Below are 18,737 nucleotides of genomic sequence, written 5' to 3'. Positions count from 1 at the left end.
CACGCTTAGCCAGGTTGATGAACCGCTATGTCAGCAGCCGTCCTGAAAAGACCAAATCATATACCAGAACTACATTTTTCATGTTCTGGGATGCCGCACTAACGTTACCACCGCGGCTGGCTACGACTACGCATCGCCGCCAAGCCCGCAGTGCCGTAACATTACGCTACCTACAATACAAGTCTGGGGACCCTGTCAGGGTCCTGCCATTCAAGTCCGACTACTACACCAGTGGGAACACATCCCTCGCAGACATCTGTTCTGTCGGGTCTCGAGTGGATTAGGGTGGCAATCCGACTGCTGCAGGGCAGAACCTTTCTCAATAAATCTGCACTATCCAGGGAATGCAGAGCGTCTAAGACGGCTACCGTCTCTCGTGGGAAAGGCTACATTCACAATTTCTGCGTCTGAGGCTCTCCTTGCCTATATCCAAAGACAGGTAGGGTTTTCAAATTCGTTTAGGAGTCCATTTTGAGTCGATGAGGGTTCGCAACGACCCGGTGGTGTGGGAAAGGGAATATGTTGAGTTAGAATATACACATTTCGATGCAAGAGTCAATTCGGCAAACCGAGTCTTCCAATAAAAGACTCATTTCGAGTTACCCACGTACAATTTCAGACCCCGATCTAATCACTTCGCACCTTGATAACAACCTTGCCCCTAGCACGCTGAGTTGCCACCCGCTCGTACGCCGCAATGGCATCCTCCATATCATAGACCGAGTCAACGGGAATACGAATATGACCCTGCCTCACCAATTCCGCCATGTAAACCGCGGCATCGCGAGTCGGCGGTGTGCTAAACGTGATATAACGACGTGGCACGCCACCCAGCCACTGAGGCAGAAACGTATTTGCCAGGACGTTGAATGTCGTCGTAAAGATACCCTCAAGTAAACCAACATTGATCAAAGCGCCTTCGGGCTTAAGATAAGCGGATGAATTTGCGTAAAGCGCCTGCGTGCCGACGCAGTCTAGTATGAAGTCGAATGGTTTATCCCCATATTGACTAGCCATATAAGCCGGTAGTGAGTCATGTTTGCGATAGTCAACGAACTAGATCATCCATTCCGTCAGCAAATCCTCCCTGTTTTTGCGAATGCCCGGTGAGAATATTCATACCTCGTCAACACCAAGTCCACGAACCATCTCCTCATTCCTCCCACTCGCAACACCAACAACCTTTGCCCCTCTAAACTTACATAGCTGCACAAGAACAGACCCGACCGACCCGCTAGCCCCATTGACCAAAACAACATGGCCCTCTTCAACGCCAGCCGTCCGACAAATCTTTAACGCACAGCTCCCGCACCCATTAATCCCAGATGCCGACGCCATGTCAATCTCATCGCTAGCACGCACCACATTGCTACCAGGAACACATACGTACTCGGCTAGCACGCCGTGTCCCATGGCGTAATTCCAAACACTTTCGCAGCCAAAGACCTTCACGCCGGGGTCGCGGACTTCGGGCGGTGCCTTTGTGCCGGCGGCGATGACGTCGCCTGAGAATTCGATTTCGGGAATCCAGGGCCTCGTGAGCGGTGTGTTTGGGATGATTTTCATGATGAGCTCGGTGTTGTAGGTTAGGGAGACGTGAGATACGCGAATGAGGACGTCTGAGGATGATGATGGCGGGACAGCTGGTGTGGGCACGTCGGACAGTTGGAGGATTTTTGCCGGGCCGCGATAGGGACGAACCCAGGCACGCATTGTTGGTGGGATGGTAGATGTCATGATTCTTGGCTATTGAGGATATAGTTCATAGAGTTGGAGTCAGCAAGTGCAAGTGGAAAGATGAGAGGTGAGGGGGTTTGAGTAGCGGAATGGTGGTTGAGATTGTAGCGGATAGTAAGTTGTGACGTCCGGCCCATCTAGACTTTATACATTTGAGAAATTAAAGATGGACTTTGGAGACTCTTTATGAAATTCTGTTCCACAGTCTCAGGTTCTCTATTGATAGTAACGCCGTCAGCTGGATGATAGCCTGGTCGTCCATCACAAGTGTACAACCTTGTCCCGTCGGCCGAGAAATCGTCCGAATAATCGCCCGCCGTGAACAGGGGGAGTTTGGGGCCACTCGTTGTGGCATTAGCATCTTTCTTAAGCTTCTACACCAGAAATGTCACATAGGCCGTATGGTCACCCGATGGCTAATAGACCGGGGCGGCAAGTAACTTAAGGAGTAGCTTTTCAACCTTAGCCACAGTATTCCTAGACGATTGGTTCCGCATGTCTCTACATGCGCCCTCTCCAAGAAACCCAAGATCTCTACATACTAGATGCGTCTGGCAGAGAGGAGGCTAACAAGCAATAAGTAGACTGTCTATCTCTACAATACGTATCGTATAAATACCATAGTTTACCCAATCTTCCCTACATTTGGAGCTAAATACCCTAGCAGCTGGGCTCTTCCCATCCATCTTTCAAGAGGGTGCAACGCCAAGATACCTTGAAGTCATGGTGAATGTCCTTAGCGTCATTCGGGATCGACGATACTACGAACCCGAGGACAAATTTAAAGACCGGCTTCACAAGGCTCGTAGGGCATTCAACCTCCTTGGTGATGCCCGAATTGGCGACATGACTTCAGTCCCCCTCCGAATTATCGCTTCGATTCATAGAACAATTTCCATCGATGGAGACTACTATGGTTGCAAAAGTGAGGACAAAATCTGAACATGATGGCCGGTCGCAAAGACAAAGACAAGCTCTGACCCAAGGTGCTCGCAAGCTTTTCTTTCAGCGTTTTGGAATATGAATCCGCAGATTTTCTGCAAAAGTCTTGCTTGCAAGCAATGGGCCCGGTGGTGTCGGATTCACACTCCTCGGCGAACTTGAAGAGGGCGTCGAGTCTCGATTCGTCAGTCACATCGATCAGTTGAACAAAGGCGTCACCGAGAAGTCCGAATAAGCCCGACTTCGTCACAATTTGGACTGTAGTATGCACTACAACGATTTTCATTACAACAAATGCGTTTTGTAGTTTCTGCACGACTCCAATCCGCTCGTCAAGACTGACTCCTTCTCCATCGAAGTATGGACCAAGATAGTCGAACATAAAGGAACCTCGGCGAGCTTCAGTCGCCTTCCATGCTAGATAATCAAGAGCACTTCCTGGTCCATTGTACCCAGCAGGATCGCTAGGAGTCCAGTTTAAGTCAATCGTATCTCGACGGGGATCGAGCCATGATTTCTTTCTCACTAAGAGATTAGAATTCCATAGCTCAGAACGCGCATGATCCCGATAACCACCGGTTTCGAAAGCGACCAAGCGAGATTCATGACACACACGAGTAAGCACTGGTGCTTTCCGGTCGAGGTCAGTCGTATGCATCAATCGACATGTCGGGTGCAAGGGGTCGAAGTCTACACTTCGCACCCATGGATAGTCTAATTCCGGGACACGGTTGGGGAGGCACAGACGCCAGATGAGAAGTCTTAGCTCGGTAGGAAGTTGAGAGAAAAAATCAAAATGCTTTTCTTGAAGTTCCATTGAGCCGGAGATTGATGGGAAGTGGCACAGAAGGTAGGAGTAGCGAAAGGAGGGGGGAGAAAAGAATGGCGAGATTGCTACTGGTGAGGTTTCATCTAAGCTAGCTGGTCTGCCTCAGGAACCGGCAGAATCACATGCTCAATATCGAACAGAAATGAGGGGAGAGAATTCTTCGATGGTACGCCTTGAGAGTCACAGCGCGACCGTTTTCATTTAGCAAGAGCGTGCCGCCATGTCACCGACCGATAGCGTAGACGACCCAATACAGTTCAGCTGAGTTGTTGGGTTCAAACTTAAGTCAGAGGCCGGTGGTATTTCTTATGCCTCCTTCCCCTTATTGAATTGTGGTTCATCTTGGTTCAGCCGAATTTTCTTCTTGCGATATAAGCGAGTCAAGCCAGGGTAAACCGATGTGGTTGGGTGGTGGATAGAATTTTGGAATTTAGGTTATCCTACCGCCGCCTTATGATAGAATGAATAAAACTATAGGCGACCTACAACAGAGAAAAGACAAACGCTGAGGCAGTAACCAAGAAATAGCAGATAATGGCAGGGAAAATCTTTCTCGACGTACAGACAAATTCTAGGCCTAAGCAACGCAAACAGTATGCCAACTATGCACAAGATGTAATCCGCAGGGGGGTATTTTCAAGATCGATAGCTCGGCGACAATTCTGCCTATCAGGTCGAAACCTTTTGTCCCCCAGCCCATCACAGTGTCACTCCGACAAGGCGTCGTTGATCCACACACAGAACACGGTGCCAAAAGCCCAGTTGATGAGTGGACAAGCACGACAGAGTGATTGACCTATCGACTAAACACAGCCGAAACACTTCGCCCCCCGAAACTGGGCGCAACATCCATTAACCTGATTTATTACTCACAGTATTTCAATAGGAAATAAGTAGGATTGCATCCGCTGCCCGGAATGGCCTGGCAGATTCGGAACCTGGAGTCGGGGGGCCATATCGCGTGGGGGCTAAAATTGGATTGCCAAACGCATTACTCTGCTTTTTTCATCATAGTCCCCAGGTGGATGTTTCGCGTGTGCGGGAAGACAAGACGATCATTACTTGGGCAGATACTACAACACAGATGATCGACCTCAACTTCACTCACAGCCAAGGGGGTGGTAGGGGGAAGGGTAGGAGGAAATTGCAAATTCCGAAATGGGAAAATGGGTTTCATGATGAACGATGAACAGTTTAGAACGTGTGACGATGGCGTTGGGGGCGAAGTATGGAAAGGATGGAGGAGTCTTTTTTTCTTCTTCTTATGTTCTCTTTTTTCAAATGGGTTGTTTTATTCACCTTCGCCGATATCAAGGATCGCGTGTGTCGTTATTTGATGCTTCGATTGAGAATCGAGTCGTGCCTGGGTCAATTACGTAGGATTTAATCCACTGTGCAGAAAGATATCACGTTTCAAAGTGAATTGGATAGACACAAAGTATAGATAGAAGCGCAGAGTCTCGAGCGATTGCTCTCGTAATCCAGGTTGTATGATAGAAGTGATCAGAGCATTCAGATCCACGGCAGACATGCTTCCGGCTATTGGCTATGGACGAGGCCTCGCATTTCTCTCGTAGTCTACATAGCTACTTGCTACTGGGGGAACATTCTGGCTCGTAACAGGCAGGGTCCCGAGGCATTTTCCCCATCCATGTTGGATCCATTGTCCCAGGTCACTGTGAGCCTAGACAACCTTCCTAAGCACATTGCTATGGTAAGATCCTGGCGATGATTCAAAAAACTGCTTGTATGAAGCCATCCGGCAGCAAAGTATCACAGAGTAGAGAATGGCCAGGAAGCAAGAAGCAACCAAGTGCAATAGAGAGGCTAAAAGCTCAAATCTTTTATCAAACTCGTCAAGTCGTCAAAGAATGCCCGATGACGACACCCATTGTATCAATCGTAATTGAGTGCCCCGCGTGTCAATGAAAAGCAAAAGCGAAATCAAAGAAAAAAAAAAGGCTCCCGAGAAATCTACCTTTCACCGTCACACCAGTCTCCGAAACGCCGCCAGAAACAAGAACAAATTCCCCAACGAGTAAAAATAGTAGGCAAGTCTCCATCTGCATGCGCTTCACACCCCATCAATAACAATGACTCGCTCCGCGACCCAATTGACAAATCGTTGACCTTCAGACTTCCAACGTCCGTCTACCCATACATCGTTCATCCAATATCGCCACGGTTTTCCAGTGAGCTGAAGATCCCACATGACACCCGAGGAAGGGAGACCGGAGGTGTGGCTGGCAGGCCCCACCGAGAGATCATAGTTCACGCTGTGTGATTGCATCTCCGGCGTCGACTCATTGGAGCTGGACTGCTTCTGTCGAAGATGCCACTCCCGCTCAGCTTGGTCGCCAGCCTGGCGCGCAACAGATTCTTCGTCTTCCGCCCTGTACAGTTCACATTTGGTGCACGCAGTGCATGGAGACCCAGGATTAAAGCGAAAGTGCTGGCAAAAGTGTTCATACCCTTCCGGCTCTTCATTTTCATCCTGCTCATTCCCAGCCGCATGGTCTTCTTCAAGGAGATCACCATCAGCAGGACCATCCGCGGCGTCAGGCCGCTGGCGGTCAAACCCGCGCCGTCCACTTGCGGGTGCAGGTGGAGTTCGCGGGCCGAGTCTCTTGCGACACAGATAGCACATTGAATACCCACAAACGCAGGTGAGCTTGTTGCAGCCCGAAGATTTGACAAAGGAGAGACCACAGCGTGGGCAAGTTCGCTTCACTGCTGCCGTCCGAGCGGCCTCAACCGTGGCTCGGAGGTCTAGCAAAAGTGGTTCATGGCAGACGTGAGGATCGCGCCAGGCCTTTTGACACGTCATACAGCTTACACGTTGGCAGGCCGGATTGGCGCACGTGAATCGTTTAGACCGTGTTCGGAGACAGACATGTCGGATCGCGTTCTCACGAAGAGACGAAATTGAGGAGGGATTCACCATCAGAAGCACAAGACACGTAATTAAAAGCAAAGGCACTAAATCAAGTAAAAAGAGAGTCGTAAGAATCGAGGACATCATGTTCCCACCACGACGAACCTGCCAGCGGACGTTACGAGAGGAGGGGTGGTAGACGGGATCCGCTTCCGCATAGGAGCAGAATGGACAGCGAACGAGCTTCATCCGAGATTTGAGCAAGGCTTCCGAAGCCACTCGACCCTCAAACCTGGCATACGTCTCGTCGCCGGCCTTGTCGAGAAGAACAGCCTGTTTGACCACTGCTGCGGGTAACGAGCCATCACAGGTGCCACTGGACAGTGGAGCCAGACACTTCAATGTCGATCGACGCATGTCCACTGATTTGGCCCATCCTTGACCAAAGATTGCCTCTTGTACTGTCCGCTGAATACAATGATAGCAAATCACATGACCATTGGAAGTGCAGGTTCCAATCTGCTCAAAGACAACATCGGAAAGACAGCACTCGCATTCATACAGAGAGCCCAAAGCCTTGGCCTCCAACTCATTGAATTCTGATGCAAGACGAAAGTCATTGGACTCTTGGTTCTCGCGCTTTTGATGTAATAAAGGCGCGAGTAGAATGGCGTGCAGTTCCGCATCCAGCTCGGTAGAACCGGTCTCTTTCAACGAAGGGGTCAGCTCGCCATCTGCATGGCGTTGCCACAGCATAAGTGGATGCTCGTCTCGATCTTTCTTGCGACGAAAGGTCAAAATGTTATTGAAGGTCGCGCGCCAAGTCCGTCCCGATAGATCTCGTAGCGTGGGGCGCGCACGCCAATAGCTGAAGTTGACTTCAGCCAGGACGGCAGCGATGGTGCTTTTGCTCAGACTACCGAATTCCCTGGTCAAGGCTGTCTGAACTGCCGTCTTGTATTCCACCGACCGAAAGCGCTCCTCGACCGGAACGCCCGTCTGGTTCCCAGGACCGTCTGTCTCAGCAGGTTGGACGCTTTGCTGTTCTGACGCGGAACTCTGACCCCCAGGAACATTCCATCGGCCCTCGACCCATTTCTCCTTGTGCCGAAGTAATTGATCAACACACACATGGAGCCTGCTCTCCCCATCGAAGCGTAGCAGTAGCTCCCGGAATACCTCGATGCGGATGTCTGGGAAGGTAGAGGCTAATATTTCAAGAGCGTTGTTGAGTTCATCTTGCTCGTCTTTGTCGTTCCCCACATGTTGAACAGAAGACTGTAGCGAGCGGGAGCGTGACGTGCTACCGAAAGGATTGTTCCGGAGTGCTTCGCTCAGCGTGATAGAAGGAGGTTTCGATGCCGTCGAGGTGCTCGAAGCAGAGGATCCGAGTAAAGGCGATTTCCAAGTGCTTCGGCTGGAAGAAGAGCTTGCGGACGAAGCTGATCCGCGTTGTCGGCGATCTTGAGAGACAGACGTGTCATCAGCGGGGCGTGGCGGGGAGGATCTGGAGAAGCTCGGTACCGGCAGCGAAAGTACCATCGTGGAAGCTTGGAAATGCTGCTACATCGTCGACCAGGATAGAAATGGCTAATGAGAGGATCGCAAAGTGGCTTTTTCCTTTGATTTTGGGTAAGGAATGTAGAGCAAAAGTATGATGGATACGGAAAGATGCAATGAACGGAGTTGAGGAATGAAGGACCAAGTCCAGGCAGGTGAGTTGCGGGTTTACATAAGATTCAGTCCGGTCCACGTCGTCAGACGGGAAGTGGCTCCTGTCCGAGGAAGATGCGGATTCAGGTTCTTCGCACTTTCTCGAGACTCGGTCCATCGGCAGAAGGGAGAAGTCTTCTCTCTCTCTCCGTTGGTCAAATGCTTGATGGAACTCAGTCTCGGTATCAGTCTTGGTCTCAGCTTGAAATGCATCGCTCTTTTCGAACGAGAGAGGATCTCTGCATTCTAGGGGTGGAAAACAAGCCAGAACACATAGTTGCTTTCAGTTCTCAGAGAACAAGGCTACAGAATGGCTGCACGGTCATTCGAATTTCAAGTTGAAACTGAAATTGACAATTTATTCAATAAAGAGGTATCGAAGGTCATGAACCCAATGAAAGGAACAAATAGGCTATGGATATACAAATAAAGAAGATACAGCCCGAGCGGAAGAAATACTCGGCTCACACCCCCAGAACGTTTCGCGTGGTCGGAGAACTCTCTCCGATATTTTACAACTTGGCCTTGGCGCCGTCAAGGAGCTCAGCACCAGCACCTGAGATAGCAGGCTTGCCAGTCTCAACAACGGTGGTCTGGAAGATGACCGTGTTGCCCTCCTTCCACATCTCGGTCTTGAGGGTCTGTCCGGGGAGAACAACACCGGCAAAGCGGACCTTCAGGTTCTTGAAGGCACCAAACTTGGTGAAGACGTGCTTGGCGGAAACACCGAGCGAGCACAGACCATGGAGGATGGGGGTCTTGAAGCCGCCAACCTTGCTGAATTCAGGATCAATGTGCAGAGGGTTACGGTCACCGTTCAGGCGGTACAGAGCAGCCTGGTCCTCGGACGTCTTCTCCTCGACGATAACATCGGCAGCACGCTTGGGGGGCTTGTAGGCAGCAGTGGCACCCTTGGCACGGGCGGCGGTGGGCTTGGGAGAACCTCCGAAGCCGCCGCTACCCCGGATGAAGACGGTGGACTCATTGTAGAACAGGTCCTCGCCTGTCTTGGCGTCCTTGGTGGTGAAACCGGCGACAACAACAGCAGCATTGCCCTTGTCGATCACGTCGATGAGCTTGGGGTAGGTGAGGGTGTTGGCGGATGTGGGGATAGGGTACTTGCGAACCTCCATGTACTGCTCACCGTGCAGCAGCATCATGGGCGAGAAGTTCTTGACAATGTCGTCCATGTTCCATGGGGTGTTGGTGTTGAACCATGGGACAACACCGAAAGAGGGAAGAGCCTGGAAGTGCTCGTTGTTCTCGTACACCAGAGGCAGGTCTGTGCGCTTGGCGCCCAGGCTGAGGTTGTACAGGATGATGTCACGGTCGGTGTAGTCGAAAGCAGTGCCCTCGGCAGTGAAAGACTTAGCCTTCTCAATGTTGGCGAGGGTCTCATTCTCACCACTGCCACCGGCACGGTTGGACATGTTAGCCATGATGCGCTCGGTACCCGCCTGGCCATCCTCGGGGTGATCGGCACGACCATCGTCGAAGTTGGTGATCTCCTTCCACTTGGAAACAACAGCCTCGGGGGTCAGCTTGACGTCCACGGGGAAGCCGTGGCCGCCAGAGCGTTGCCAACGAGTGCGGCCAAACCAGCCGCTACCGCACTCAAAGAGACCCTTGGTGGAGGGCTCCGGAGTAGCGTCGGAGCAAAGAAGGACAACCAAGGGAGCAACATAGTCGGGCTTGAAGGCCTGCACCATCTCCTCGGGCATGATGGTGCGGGTCATGTTGGTACCGGCATTGGGGGCGATGGTGTTCACCTTGATGTTGTACTTGGCGCCCTCCATAGCAAGAGTGCGAGACAAGCCGAGGATACCCAGCTTGGCAGCGGCGTAGTTGGCCTGGCCAAAGTTGCCGTAGATACCGCTGGTTGAGGCGGTGTTGACAACACGGCCATACTTCTGCTTGAGGAAGTAGGGCCAAGCAGCCTTGGTAACCTTGTAGGTGCCGCGCAGGTGAACGTTGACAACAGAGTTCCACAGATCATCGGTCATGTTAGTGAAAGCCTTGTCACGCAGGATACCGGCGTTGTTGACCAAGATATCAATGCGCCCGAAGGCATCAATGGCAGACTTGATTACGGCATCGCCGTCCTCGCAGCTGGCCTTGTTGCCCACGGCCTCTCCACCCATCTTCCTGATCTCCTGAACAACGGGCTCGGGGTCCATAAGATCGTTGACCACGACCTTGGCGCCATGCTTGGCGAACAGTAGGCAGTAAGCGCGACCAAGACCAGCACCACCACCAGTGACGAGGGCGACGCGACCCTTGAAGTCAGGCTCCTGAGCCTGAGGGGCACTGGGAAGCTTCACGGCCTCCTCGAGCAGACCCATGAAGTCGGCAGGCCCTGTAGGATGCTCCGGCTTTGAGAAGTCGTTGACGTCGTTCCACTTGGCAGCAATGGCGCCCGGGGTCAGAGAGTGATCGGTCTTCAGAAGAGCACCCTTGGCCCGCTCCCAGCGGAGCTTGGCGACGTGACCACCGCCAACCTCGTAGATACCACCACTCTCGGTGGTGTTGGAAGAGTGGACAAGTGTCGCGACAAGAGGAACCACCCACTCGGGCTTGAGGTTCTCGAGAACATCAGGGGGCATCACTGTGGCAGTCATACGGCTCGCGGCAATAGGGGCAATCACGTTGGCGATGATGTTGTACTTCGCACCCTCCTTGGCCAGAGTTTCGGTAAAACCGACCTGGCCGAGCTTGGCAGCCGAGTAGTTAGCCTGACCAAAGCTGCCGAAAAGACCAGCAGCAGAGGCGGTGTTGATGACGCGACCATACTTTTGCTTGCGGAAGTGAGGCCAAGCGGCGCAGGCGCACTGTAAAGAGTAGCAACGTTATAAGTATTTGGTCCCTGCGCGAGCCGAGGATGGTCGGGATCGGGGTGCGTGCGTCATACCTTGTAGGCACCGTATGTGTGAACCTGGTTAATAAGATCCCAGTCGGAATCCTTCATATTCTTGAAGCTGATGTCACGGAGGATTCCAGCATTGTTAATGAGAACGTCAATGCGACCAAAGTTCTTGATCGCGGTCTCAATGATCGCATCACCATTCTCCACGCTGTCGTAGTTGGCAACAGCCTTACCGCCAGCGGCACGGATCTCCTCAACTACGACATCTGCGGCCTGCAGAGAAGACAAGGTCAGCGAATGGGAGATGGAAAGAGTGAGGATGTGTATCGGCTTGAAATACTTTTGATGACTTGCCCTCGCCAGAGTGAGAGCCACCGAGGTCGTTGACGACGACGTTGGCACCCCTTGAGGCAAAGAAGAGAGCATATGCCTTGCCGAGACCACCACCAGCACCAGTGACGACGACCGTCTGATTATCGAAGCGTAGTTCAGACATTTTGATGTGTGTGTGTGTGTGTATGTATAGAGAATGAACACGGTCCGACCAGTTCAGTCAATATGATAGAACCAGAAGTTGGGGAAAGAAACAGAAAAGATGGAGAGACTGAGGAGGTGTTTAAAGGCTAATGAAGCTCGGCCGGTCGAAACTGGGGGACCTCGGCACATCACAGTTGGCGGGCACAGCGGTAAGAAACGAGGCGTGACGCGTGTAATGTTACATGGCAGATGGCTCGAGCTTCACATGCCGGCGATCCGCTTCTCATCAATTCGGCTACGTCTCAGGAATTGAAGCAGCAGTCCTCGACCATTAAGCCTACACATCGAGCTTGTCCTGTGAATCTGAGCTACATTTCTTCCAATCGACCTGTACCACACACAGCCTAACTACTAAAGTCATGCAGTATGTAAATCGAGGGCATCAGACCAGAATGTTAATCTACGGGTACCTTCAGTAGTACCGAAATACACATGCTGACTCAGACATGTGACATGAACCCGTGACCGTAATGTCTGGGCTGTCTCAAGATGGACGTCATGACCACGTGCGTTTTGACGATGAGAAATGCCCAAATGTGTAGGCCACTATCGTTCAGACCATTATCTATGCCAGCTCACCCAATGGCAATATTCTCGAAGAGTTGCAGTATAGGTTGTTTGGAGCCCGGAGTCGGCGACTAAAGGCCGAGAACCTTCACCCACTCGTACGAGAAAGATAAATGATGAAATGGTGTTTCGCCTAGACTCCCGAGCAACCCCCGCGGGGCATCTAAAAAACCCCAGGTTTCCCCCGATCGAGTAGCCGGTCATTACAGCCGATAGACCAGGCAATATACCATCATGTTAGAAATTGTGGACGACAAATCGAAGCATTGCATCCCTTTTCTGTTGGAGCGTCTGCGCATCCACACTGAACAGCATCCATCTGATACCCCGCCGTTCTTTCTGGGCCTCAATGGAGTGCAGGGCGCCGGCAAGACCGTGTTAGTAAGTAGCTCCGTTGTGCAGTGCCTGGCCTGTGGTTGTGCCTCGGAAGTCCCGAGGCACGAACAGCTCCGCGGTCCTGCTTCCTCGGGTCCAACGACTGAATTATATTGTGCAGGTCTCGACATTACAGACTATACTTCGTTCCGAGCCATACTCGCTATCCGTGGTCACACTGTCGCTGGACGACATCTATCTGACCCACGCTGATCAACTCGCCCTCGCAAAAGCTCATCCAACGAACCCATTACTCCAACACCGCGGCCAGCCCTCAACACACGATCTTGCGCTCGGCGAGCAGGTCTTCGCATCTCTCGCTGCGGAACAGCCCACGGTGATCCCGCAGTATGATAAATCTGCATTTTCTGGCCAGGGTGACCGTGTCCCCGAGTCACAATGGACCACCGTCAACGCCAATGATGAAAAGAAAGTCAAGGTGATCATTTTCGAAGGATGGTGTGTCGGGTTCCGAGCTTGCGACACACAGACTCTCCGCGCAAAGTGGGAAAGCGCAGTCCGGCAAAAGGAGAGCGGCAACTATCAAGGAAGACTAGGACACATGAAATTTGAGGACATTCAGACCGTGAATGAAGCATTGAGACGATACGATGTGCTGACTGAGTATGTTCAAAGATGAGAATATCCTTGGCTTTTTCTCGGGTACAGAGACTGACTGGCGAAACAGTAAACTCGATGCGCTGATCCACATGTGAGTTTCTGAGCCCGGCGTGGAAGACTTTTGTACCGAACTCATGCATTGCCTGTATATAGCGATGCACAAGACCTCAGGTTCGTTTATGAGTGGCGACAGGAACAAGAGCGCACCTTGCGCGCCGCAAAGGGTAATGGAATGACCGAGGAGCAGGTCAACCATTTTGTCGATGGGTGTAAGTCTCATTTTCACATTTCTTTCACCCGGTTTTCAGCCAAAATTAACATTGAATACAGATTATCCCTCCTATGAGCTCTTCACAGAATCACTTCGCGAAGGTGTTTTCAAGCCCCGAGCAGGTTCCGCAACATCATCGGAATGGCAGGGGAGACAGCTTCGCTTGGTGGTGAACCGCAATCGGCGAGTAGAGAAGGTCATTCACATCTAACGTGTGAAACGGCCAGTGTCTGCTGGGCAAAACATAAACGAACTGGGAAATACTTCATGCCTCGAGAGACGATCCCGATGAGCCTCCCGCTTTCACGAATTTTATCATGCAATTGATGAAAAATTCATTATTCCGCCGGGCCCTCATGGGATCCAACTACACCACTGGAAGAAGACCAAGCTTCCCAGCGCAGTCGCAACCAATGTGTATTCTACCTATTGATCGGATCTTAGTCCATGATATTACTCTAGCGATCTACGTACGCTTAGTTATCTCATTCAATGGAACTCAGACTCGACCTCATGAAAATTTCAATGGCGCGGCGGGCGCGGGTCCGGGCGGGACGCCGAGGCCCACGATGGCAAAGACACAGGGAACACAATCGATAAAGGTCGGATCTCTTCCTCGGCTGCCCGCGGCTCATTCACCGGGGTTAAATACTAATAATACGGAGTAATCAAGCGACGCCATAGAAACGGTAAATCCTCATGTCACTATGCTGATCGGAACTTGCTCCCAAACACTCACAAGAGTGGGTATCTAAGCTACCACAAAGAGGTGGAGGACTGGCGACAGAGCGACCATCGTAATGCTGTGTAGTAAATAAAAAAAATTCTTCGGGTCATACTTGAGCAGTCTCCTCGGAGTGACCTAGGCTTATCTATATATCCATGCTGTGCCCGTCCGCCATCAGGTTCCTGCCCCGGGCTGTTTCACCTAACGGCACCCTAGGGCTACCTCTAAATTTTGAAGTGTAGTCCACGGGTAACTTAGGTACCAAACAGATCTTGAAACGGACTTATTAAGTGGGCAAAATTATTCCGTTGAAAGGGATTACCGCGCGGACCTATACTGCAATCTCCAGGCTTCATGAATTACAGGCTATCTAGGGACAACCTGGTAGGTAGGTATGGCTCGACTCTTAAGTCATGGAACTACCTCAATCTTACACAAACGCGCCCACCTACCCACGGATGGGATGCATCCGAATCGGCTACTTCAAAAACATGCTCAAAATCTGCTCCGAATTATTTACTGCCAGACAGCGAACGAAAGGTTTAGGCGTAGGTACGGCACAGGGTTGTATTCATCTATTGTGCATATGGCCTGGATATCTATATATCATGGGGGGGTGGGGGGCATGGAGTGGACTTCGGGAGGGTTTGGACGGTGGAATGCAGGTTGTTAATCCGATTTACTTCCTGCCACACCGAGGGAATGGATTTCATTGCAATTATCAGTTTAGCACTGAATCCAAACCAGTGAGAATGGAGTTAGTCCTGTGTTCACCTAGCGGAGCAAAAGCCGCGCAGGACGAAACAACATTTGCGGTCAAGAATGAACTTCCTGTTCAGAGTCAAATGCAGAGATCGAAAGTCAATTTCGATATCAACACGCTACGCTGATACGCCATGTGGCAAAAGTACAGCGAAGCCCCAGCGGAGCCTAGAGAGGGTCTGTCTCGTGATGGCCGTAGGTCGGGGAAATGTAAAGCCGCAACAGCCAAACGGTCTGTCGCTGATTGCCACTGGTGTAGACATCCCGAGCAGCCGAGGACAGCTGTGTGCACCCGAAATTGAATGTCCATTCGACAATCGGCCCTGAAGGGCTGAGCATCACGGACAGTGAATCGGGAACCGAGTCATGAGATAGACAGTCGCAAGTCGCTGGTAAGACTGCCTTTGAAACTCTGCTTGTCGCCGGGCTGTACAGCTCACGTCTGTTTTTGGGCAAGTTGTGGACGTGTAACTGATCAACCGCTATCATCCAAGAGATTCTGAGGTGACCAGTACTCATTTTCAGCCCCTTGAGCATCAAGCCAAACAAGGCCATCGGCGAGAAGATCATCAATGACTGTTTGCGCTCTAGCCTTTTCCCAATTGAGATTAAGCTTCAACATAGACACGCTCACAAAACCAAGCATTTGAATCACTTCCAAGACAGTCGATTGATCGGTGTTGAGCTCCTTAGGAATTGAACGGATATATTTTTTGGAGCCGACGAGCACGATGGAGAAACCGGATCCGAGAGGCTCCAATGACCGGACTGCGCGAAGAATGTCGTCCCTGCGAGAGATGTGAGCAAATTTCCGATCGTCTTGGCTGGTTGTCTTTCCAGGCGTGTCATACTCTGATACTTCAAGACCACTTCCGATGGCCTTTCCCTTGCGCACTCTCTTTTGACACTCTTCAACACCGATTAACCCACCGTTCTCATCCCTCGTATCTCGACATAACTCCACAACGCGGACCGCAACCTCGAAGTAGAAGTCATTCATGTCACCACCCATGATCTGCGTCCAAAAGCTCCCACCTTCACCAATTCCACGACGTCCATCCTTGCCTTTCACGTTACTTGCAGCAAGAGGATCTACACCAATGGTGTTGCACATGCGTGCAAACTCCGCCCGGAAAGTGGGATTGGACTTGATGGTGGAGCTATGCTCCAGAGCAAAGGTGTGGAGTAGAGACTGGAACACAGAAAGCTGCGTCTGGAGTGATGCCAGATGCGAGGAGCGCAAGTTGGCGCCATGAGTAGCAAAAGACTGTGTCGCTTGCGTTCGGTTGGCGAACGCCCCCAGGCCAACCCCGCGACGAGACATGATGAAACGAGTAGAGGAGGAGGGTGAGCGGAACGTTGATCTTGTTGACTTGCGCTGCCCCTCTAAAGGTCTCCGCAGCTGATGGGACCCACGGCCAGGTACTTTGACCGAGGATAACACAAGTCATCTGATCTGAAAGAAGCCCTTATCGCTTATCGGGGCTCCGTGCAGATAAGGGTAGGAGACCCAGAAAGGCATGGCGAAGGGTGGACCACGGCCAAGCCAAAATAGGCTAGCGGGACCCATAACCCACACAAGCGAATTCGCCTTTCTTGTTCATGAAACTTTTTTCTCCTTCGTTCCTTCACGACAACCTTCGACAATCGACCTTGCCGGATCTTCAAAATGGCCCCTACTCCTACGTATGACACCCTTTGATGCCCTTCTGACAGATGCAATTCATCGAGATTGTGAGGTTCCAGTATAGTCGTCCATCTCTCGCTGGAAATGCTGCGGTCGCGTTCGTCTTTGCGAATCACCGCTCGGCACCAGCTCGATCCTTTCCGCGTCCTCTTTCTGCTCTATCAGCCTTGGAGACTTGCTATGCGCCGCGAAGAGATTGATTCGAGTGGATGAGGACTGGAGTTTTGAGGTTGAAAGCGCTTCGGCACCTTCTCTTCCAAAAATATTGTTGTCAGCTTTCGCATTCGGTGCTCTTGATGCTGTAATAGCAGTCATTGCCCACTTGGAGCGAAGAGCGTCAACATATTATTCCTGAACTTTGGTTTAGGGTATTGTCAGATGAGGTTAGCCTTGGCTACTATTTGAGTAATGAAGTCCGCCACGAAAGTTGCGCTGGAAAATGCCAATTAGTCGTGGACGGACGACAATGCTTTGGCGGTGCCACGACCCTCACTGATCAAAATCATTCGTCGAGTTTTTTTGTTCTATTTACGTCTCCAGTTGAGAATGTGGCGCACAATGCTGCAGTTCTTTACACTCGACGGATTGTCTCATGTCATACATGATCGCCTGGACGCACTATACTAACCCCAACTCCAGCTCCGTTCCCTCCCAGGACCAGGTTCTCGTCCCCGAGACCCTCCTGAAGAAGCGCAAGAGCCAGGAGGCTGCCCGCGCTGAGCGCCGCGCTGAGGTCGAGGCCAAGAAGAAGGTTGGTCACCCCATACAATTCCGTTCTCTCGCCTACACCTCATGTACACATCTTTCTACAACATAATGATGAAAACACCAACCACGCGACTAGACCACTGGTCAATGCTGTCGCCTGTTAACCATCTTTCGGGGCTGATATATTGTTGATGCCACCTGCACTTGTCATGTCATGCTTGCAACACAGAATTTATGACTAACATGGATTTTCTCAACCAGGCCAACAAGGAGAAGCGTGGTGTCATCTTCAAGCGTGCTGAGTCCTACGTCAAGGAGTACCGCGACGCAGAGCGTGAGAAGATCCGCCTGGCCCGTGTTGCCCGCCAGGAGGGTAACTTCTACGTTGAGGATGAGCCCAAGCTGGTCTTCGTTGTCCGTATCAAGGGGTACGTTTATGATTGTCACCCACCCCGTTGGAAGAGTTGCCTCTAATTTCTTTCACAGTATCAACAAGATCGCTCCCAAGCCCCGCAAGATTCTGCAGCTCCTCCGTCTGCTCCAGATCAACAGCGGTACTTTCATCCGCCTGACCAAGGCTACCCAGGAGATGTTGACCATTGTCAACCCCTACATTGCCTACGGTTACCCCAACCTGAAGTCCGTCCGCGAACTTCTGTACAAGCGCGGTTACGGTAAGGTCGACAAGCAGCGTGTTGCTCTCACCGACAACCAGATCATCGAGGAGAACCTTGGCAAGTACGGCATTGTCTGTATGGAGGATCTGATCCACGAGATCTACACTGTCGGCCCCAACTTCAAGCAGGCCAACAACTTCCTGTGGCCCTTCAAGCTCTCCAACCCCACTGGTGGCTTCCGCACCCGCAAGTTCAAGCACTACGTTGAGGGTGGTGACCTTGGTAACCGTGAGGAGAACATCAACGCTCTCATCCGCCAGATGAACTAGATTTTCTCTCTTTTGTGAAGAGGTTTCTTCAGGTTGAGCCACATCATCCATGTAAATTGGAGTGACTCAGCTACCAAAAAATTTAACGTTATTGTTACGGGTTGTTTGTTCTGCACACGGGCTGTGTTTCTTTGTCAATTAGCGATACCATGGTCTAGGATTTCCGGTAATACCAATGCTTCAGACAACCCGCAATCGCCGCTTTGTAATGAATCTTGATGTAGTTGTGGTCGAGCGACTGTATTTTGCATCCACCGCCTGCGGGCACGTGTCTTGTCTCCCATGAGTGCCGAAAGAACCTCCGGGTCTGATTGATGGTCGAGGCTTCCTTTCAGGTCTCGTGAGAAATTGGCCTGGATGCGAGCCAACTTGGAGACCAAGGTCCCGGGCGCACCTGCAGCGAGGCTCACTGTGAAGGTCCAGCGATGTTCATTCTCGTCGGCAGCGGCGCGGACAGGATAGGACCATGCCTGTTGTGTCCCACCAGCGCCATCTGAATCGCTCATCGCCCGTCATAGACTCACGATCTGTAAGCTCATAACTTCCTCTTCGCACTTCTCGCAGAACCTTTCGGTGT

At 51.5% G+C, this 18,737-nt stretch overlaps 8 protein-coding genes across 8 annotated transcripts; 2 read left to right on the top strand and 6 right to left on the bottom strand.

Annotated features, from left to right (window-relative positions):
- Positions 1 to 627: 627 nt before the first annotated feature.
- On the bottom strand, positions 628 to 1,713 carry POX_b02277 (uncharacterized protein; the record flags this gene model as incomplete). The annotated part of the gene is made up of 2 exons (XM_050111191.1): positions 628 to 1,056; positions 1,123 to 1,713. The coding sequence occupies 2 exons, from the start codon at positions 1,711 to 1,713 to the stop codon at positions 628 to 630; spliced, it is 1,020 nt and encodes a 339-aa protein (XP_049971537.1).
- Positions 1,714 to 2,605: 892 nt separating this feature from the next.
- Positions 2,606 to 3,496, bottom strand: POX_b02276 (uncharacterized protein; the record flags this gene model as incomplete). Its single annotated transcript, XM_050111190.1, has 1 exon — positions 2,606 to 3,496. The coding sequence occupies one exon, from the start codon at positions 3,494 to 3,496 to the stop codon at positions 2,606 to 2,608; it is 891 nt and encodes a 296-aa protein (XP_049971536.1).
- Positions 3,497 to 5,582: 2,086 nt separating this feature from the next.
- Positions 5,583 to 7,925, bottom strand: POX_b02275 (uncharacterized protein; the record flags this gene model as incomplete). The annotated part of the gene is made up of 2 exons (XM_050111189.1): positions 5,583 to 5,901; positions 5,980 to 7,925. 2 exons carry the CDS (start codon positions 7,923 to 7,925, stop codon positions 5,583 to 5,585), a joined length of 2,265 nt encoding a protein of 754 aa, XP_049971535.1.
- A 683-nt stretch (positions 7,926 to 8,608) lies between these two features.
- POX_b02274 (Peroxisomal hydratase-dehydrogenase-epimerase) lies at positions 8,609 to 11,455 on the bottom strand (the record flags this gene model as incomplete). Its single annotated transcript, XM_050111188.1, has 3 exons — positions 8,609 to 10,924; positions 11,005 to 11,232; positions 11,300 to 11,455. The coding sequence occupies 3 exons, from the start codon at positions 11,453 to 11,455 to the stop codon at positions 8,609 to 8,611; spliced, it is 2,700 nt and encodes an 899-aa protein (XP_049971534.1).
- An 842-nt stretch (positions 11,456 to 12,297) lies between these two features.
- On the top strand, positions 12,298 to 13,541 carry POX_b02273 (uncharacterized protein; the record flags this gene model as incomplete). The annotated part of the gene is made up of 5 exons (XM_050111187.1): positions 12,298 to 12,444; positions 12,560 to 13,062; positions 13,127 to 13,150; positions 13,213 to 13,328; positions 13,390 to 13,541. The coding sequence occupies 5 exons, from the start codon at positions 12,298 to 12,300 to the stop codon at positions 13,539 to 13,541; spliced, it is 942 nt and encodes a 313-aa protein (XP_049971533.1).
- Positions 13,542 to 15,294: 1,753 nt separating this feature from the next.
- Positions 15,295 to 16,143, bottom strand: POX_b02272 (uncharacterized protein; the record flags this gene model as incomplete). Its single annotated transcript, XM_050111186.1, has 1 exon — positions 15,295 to 16,143. One exon carries the CDS (start codon positions 16,141 to 16,143, stop codon positions 15,295 to 15,297), a length of 849 nt encoding a protein of 282 aa, XP_049971532.1.
- Positions 16,144 to 17,098: 955 nt separating this feature from the next.
- On the top strand, positions 17,099 to 18,160 carry POX_b02271 (60S ribosomal protein L7; the record flags this gene model as incomplete). The annotated part of the gene is made up of 3 exons (XM_050111185.1): positions 17,099 to 17,257; positions 17,476 to 17,642; positions 17,701 to 18,160. 3 exons carry the CDS (start codon positions 17,099 to 17,101, stop codon positions 18,158 to 18,160), a joined length of 786 nt encoding a protein of 261 aa, XP_049971531.1.
- A 134-nt stretch (positions 18,161 to 18,294) lies between these two features.
- POX_b02270 (uncharacterized protein) lies at positions 18,295 to 18,666 on the bottom strand (the record flags this gene model as incomplete). Its single annotated transcript, XM_050111184.1, has 1 exon — positions 18,295 to 18,666. One exon carries the CDS (start codon positions 18,664 to 18,666, stop codon positions 18,295 to 18,297), a length of 372 nt encoding a protein of 123 aa, XP_049971530.1.
- Between the last annotated feature and the right edge of the window lie 71 nt (positions 18,667 to 18,737).

Source organism: Penicillium oxalicum, chromosome II (genome assembly GCF_001723175.1).
Source record: "Penicillium oxalicum strain HP7-1 chromosome II, whole genome shotgun sequence".
NCBI classification, from domain to species: domain Eukaryota; kingdom Fungi; phylum Ascomycota; class Eurotiomycetes; order Eurotiales; family Aspergillaceae; genus Penicillium; species Penicillium oxalicum.
Note: the sequence above shows the minus strand (reverse complement) of the source record. Positions and strands in the feature narration are given on the sequence as shown.